The 4,639-nt window shown below is 48.3% G+C and overlaps 1 protein-coding gene across 1 annotated transcript; it reads right to left on the bottom strand.

The window, feature by feature from the left end:
- Positions 1-517: 517 nt before the first annotated feature.
- Positions 518-3,603, bottom strand: LOC129683532 (ATP-binding cassette sub-family C member 12-like; the record flags this gene model as incomplete). The annotated part of the gene is made up of 4 exons (XM_055616244.1): positions 518-665; positions 1,101-1,274; positions 2,954-3,190; positions 3,456-3,603. Coding segments are annotated over 4 exons (707 nt in total), but the record flags the coding sequence as incomplete, so codon positions are not given.
- Positions 3,604-4,639: the final 1,036 nt, after the last annotated feature.

The raw sequence follows: 4,639 nt of genomic DNA on the forward strand, positions 1-4,639 counted from the left end.
TGACTGACATAAGCTTTTAATAATAGCACCTCCAAAAAAAAAAAAAAAGAAAACTACAAGTGTATCCTCATATCTGCTCAAGAACCATTGTGTCTGTGGGCCATATAGGTACAGTAGAGGCACTGGAAGCAAGGAGGAGCTAGATCTGGGGGCCAGGGAGTGGTGAAACATCTTCTAAGTCAGGGAGACAGCCTGACACGGTTCCTTTACTACTCCAATATGTTTGTGAGTTATTTTTGTAAAGGGGAACTGGTCAGTGCCAGGTTTCCTGTTCCTCAGAAAAGGCAAAGCCATATGCTGCTCACCCTTGGGTTCATTAGAACAGATGCCTGGGTCTATTCCAAAATCACTACAATGCTTGGGAAAAAAAAATTTTTTTTGACCTACAGAGAACCTTCAGAGGCTCCCTCAGCGCCCCACCCCCACTGCAATGCCCGGCCCTGCAGAACTTGAAGGGCCCTTTAACAAACCACCTTCTACTCATGGAAGTGCTCTGCAAAGCAGCTGCTCATCTTACCGTGAATGGTGTTTATAAAAGATTTCTCCCAGGCATACATTTTAATCAGCTTGATGCAGGTCAGAAACTCATTCATTGTCTGAACTCGCTTGTCTGTCACTGAAATTGCTGATCTTCGGAAAGCTGAATTGAGTTTGGCCATAAACATCTGAAATCGAGGTACAAGGGACTGTGTTCAGGGAGAAGTGCTGAACTGCAGTTGGCCTAAAAATTCAGGGATCAGAACCTAAGTGCCAAGCAAAGTTCTAAGGGGACTTGGCTGAGATGGCAGCTGGCTTGGCCCCGAGGAATCTGTCAGGTGATACAATGAAGTGCCAAGACTCAGGGTAGGGAGAGTAGGAACTTCAGCAGCCTGTACAAGCATCCCTCCTCCCTCCCCACCCTACCCACCACTCGCAGCACTCAAATTCAAGTCCTTAGAAAATGACACTGGGTCAGCTGAAGACAGAGCACTTGGGTTCATAGAGAGAGGTACAAGCTTCAAGTGCATGCCCTAGGAATGGAGGCCTCCACTCAGCTCAGCAAAAGCGGGTATGGCGATGGCGAATGTCAGGCGCTTTGGGTTGCACATGCCCTGACTTACCTGGATTGGGATGAATATGATATACACACATATCCCGACAAGAGCCGTGGACCCCAGAATGAAAAAGGCGTACACTGCACAAACGACCATTAGGATCGGGATGGTGGCTGGCAAGGGACAAAACAAGGCAGCCTCAAACAAGGAATAACTATCACTTGATAGGATATTGAGTACCTAGAAAGAAAGCACATAGGTTCAGGCTTGGGACCATTCTCAGAAGCTTTCTGATTGGCAGGAGGTGGGGCACACGAAGGGACCAACGTGATGAGTTTTGTGGTCTTGCTCTGGCTTGACGTTGGAGGGCTAGTTTCTTAGAATTGATGATCCCAAAGACCGGAGCTGCGAAGATATGCAGTGGTTTTTCATAGTATGCTGTGAGCCTGTTTGCGTCCTTATTAAAACAGTTCTGCTTTACTCAAGGCAGCAAAAACCCAACTAGAAGACTACTCTGGTGGGCATGGTACATGCATGTGATCCCAACATCTGGGAGGCTGCGGCAAAAGGATCCTGTGTTCTAGGCTAGCTTGGGCTTCACAGTGAGACCCTGTCCCCAGATCATCAGAGAAGGAAAGGGAGTGAGCTAATGGAAGAGGTGAGGAGGGGACAGAAGAGGAGGAGGAGGAAAAGGAGGAGGAGGAAGAAGAGGAGGAGGAAGAGAGGGGAGCTCTCTGCCTCTTTTATACAAAGAGTGTGGCCAAGTGGCTGTGGGACTGAAAGTGACATGTTAGCCAAAGTACAGAACGAGATCTGGGAAAGAATGTTTAAAGAGAGCTGAGTGCAACCCTAGGAAGACATGTTATTCTTGGTTTTCTCCCCTTCCTACTGACTTTCTCCAAAGAGTAGGGCAGTGGATCTCTTGCAACCCTCCTGAGTCATTAGGAGAGACATCTTCTACAGAAATGATGAAGGAAGGGAAGGCTCTCAAAGCCGCCCTTTCAAAAGCCCTGAATTCTGAATTGTAGTCTTCCAAAGTCCTTTGCTACTTTTTTGTTTAAAGAGAACAGAGTCCTATGTATCCCAGGCTGACCTCACATTGGCAGCCAAGGATGACCTTGGATTTCTGATCCTTCTGTGTCTACACTCTAACTGCTGGACTTAGGCATGAGCCACCACACCTGTTTCATGTGGTGCTGTGGATGGAACCCAGGGCTCTGTACGTGCCAGGCAAACACTAACTGGGCTCTGTCCCCAGCCCTTGCTTCATTCCAAGCAGAATCTACTCATAATTGATGTAAGATGGTTTGCATACAGTTGAGGGAGCAACTGGGAAAGAGAAGCAAGTCCTTTCAGCATATGCAACGTGGGGCTTCCTTGACTAAGGAGGGTTTTTTGTTTTAATAAGCGGCAAGGATTTTATTGCTAAAGATTAAGGGCTTAAGAAAATGTCAGCCTGAAGTTCAATGCACATGGTTGCAGTCTAGTGCAACAACTGGGATTGCTTTCCAGAAGGGAACAAGTTCTCACTACATAGCCCAGGCTAGCCTTAATTTTTCCAGAGCTTCTTCCTCCATCTCCTGAGTAACGAGATTACACCTTTTCCATCAGTTTTACCAAATACCTATGGTGTACCCTATGTTGTTTTATTGTCCTCGCTGGTAATCAAAGGGGTCGAATGATGCCACCCTGGATCCCCTGTGCCAGCTTTTCAAATTCCGCAGCTTAGATGTGAACCCTCCTCTGCCTGATCTTCCTCTCTTTTGAGTCTCCATCACCTCATTTAGCAGGGGACTGATGTGATGGGCAGGATATGAACAGCGAAAACGAAGGTGGCACTCCATCCAGGAAGCAGGGCCCACACACTCGCAGAAACGGGACCAACTTTTCAAGTGTACATTCCCTCCAGACCCGCTTACCTCGCCTGCGGAGATGTGACTCAGTGTCTTGAAGGACAGCAGGTTTTCGAAAACCAGCGTGGAGAGGGCCACCTTCAATCGGATCGCAGTGCGGTAATTTATGGCCCAGGCAAGGGCCCAAAAGAGGACTTTGGTAAACTCGGTGACAAAAAGGGCCAGACACAAGCTGATGCCGATCCAGATGTGTCCAGAGGAGACGCTGGTGATGTGCTGCAGGATTTGGTGAATGAGAACTGTCTGAAAAAGAGTGTGATGGGGAGAAGGCCGCTTGGTGGCGCTCCACACAGGGTGCCTTGAACGACTTTGCAGGCAGCCTTTGTTCATTCATTTCAGCGGCGGTGGCTGCGCTTGACAAGGGTTGGCTTTATGGAAATTCACCCCCAGGGAACACAGAGATAAAGACGATGCAGTAAAGCCACCAGCTTGTAGAGAACGTGACTAACAACGTCATTTGCCCAGCTGGGCACCTAGGAGACAATTCGGAAGTGCCAGCCCTCCTTACCGGCCCTAGGGCTGCCATGACAATGCACAAGATGTTGGCTACGATATCCATCAGAACACGGGTCCTCTGGAATTTCCAGACCACGCGGCCCAGGGAGGCCCGCTCCGGCCCCACCCTTTCGATTTCTTCATCCCAAAGGATCTGAAATCTGCAATGAAAGAAAGGCAAGGGGCAAAGGACAGGCAGTCCACATCACCTATCATCTGGAACTGTTTTGGTGGCCAAACTACTGCAAAGGTGCATGGCACAGCCCTCCTCACAGTAATTGGTGCCTTCAGGCAAGCAGCCCTCATCCTCTTTCGTCTTCCCGGGGGGAGGGTAAATTGTCGAGGGTAAGAAGGTGATGCCCAGCAGAGCTGTTGATAATATCTGCACTAGGCACCACCCAAGTTCTTGCCTCCTTGGCCTCTGGCTACAATATCCATAATCATAAGAAGATGGGACAATAGAGAGTAAAAGTCCTCCTTGGGGGAAAAACTGCCATTTTAGCAAGACAGGGTGGTACGTGCCTGGAATCCAAGTCCTCTGGAGGATTAGGCAGGAGAATTTCAAGTTTTAAACCAGATATAGCTATATAGCAAGACTTTGTCTCAAGGAAATAAAAGAGGTTGTCCATTTCAAAGATTTGAAAGGAGTCCAGCGTAACAGGGCCATGGCACATGAAGCAAAGGCTGCCAGGAAGTAAGGCAGAGCAGATTCTCATGCGACTTCAAGGACCTCAGCTTCGAAGGTTCTAAGTGCAAGGGAAACACCTGCAGATGTGATGGAAGAATTTGCATATCTGAAAGCTTGTTTGGTGGCTGTGAGCGTGATTGGCTGTGGGTAGTCAAGGCAAAAGCAAAGGATTGAACAGGACATAAGGGGCACCAGGCCAGAGGCACACAGCTGACAAGCCAATAGGAGATTCAAGGACAGGTGGCCAGGGGGTGAAAGCAGGACTTGTTGGTGGATTAGATGTGGGAGAAAAGGAGAATGGGGACCAAGACTGGAGCCCAGTTTTCCAGTCTTAGCAACTGTGAGAATAGAGTTAAGAGAGGCCTAGGAAAGAGGAAGAGAGAATCATGAGGTTCGGGCTGAGGGTCAAGAATGCAACTTTAAGCTCTTGCTTCACTATGGGTGAAAAACATACAGGCAAAGAGAAAGAAAGAAAGAAAGAAAGAAAGAAAGAAAGAAAGAAAGAAAGA

Source organism: Psammomys obesus, unplaced genomic scaffold (genome assembly GCF_907164565.1).
Source record: "Psammomys obesus unplaced genomic scaffold, mPsaObe1.curated_primary_1811, whole genome shotgun sequence".
In the NCBI taxonomy this organism is placed as follows: Eukaryota; Metazoa; Chordata; class Mammalia; order Rodentia; family Muridae; genus Psammomys; species Psammomys obesus.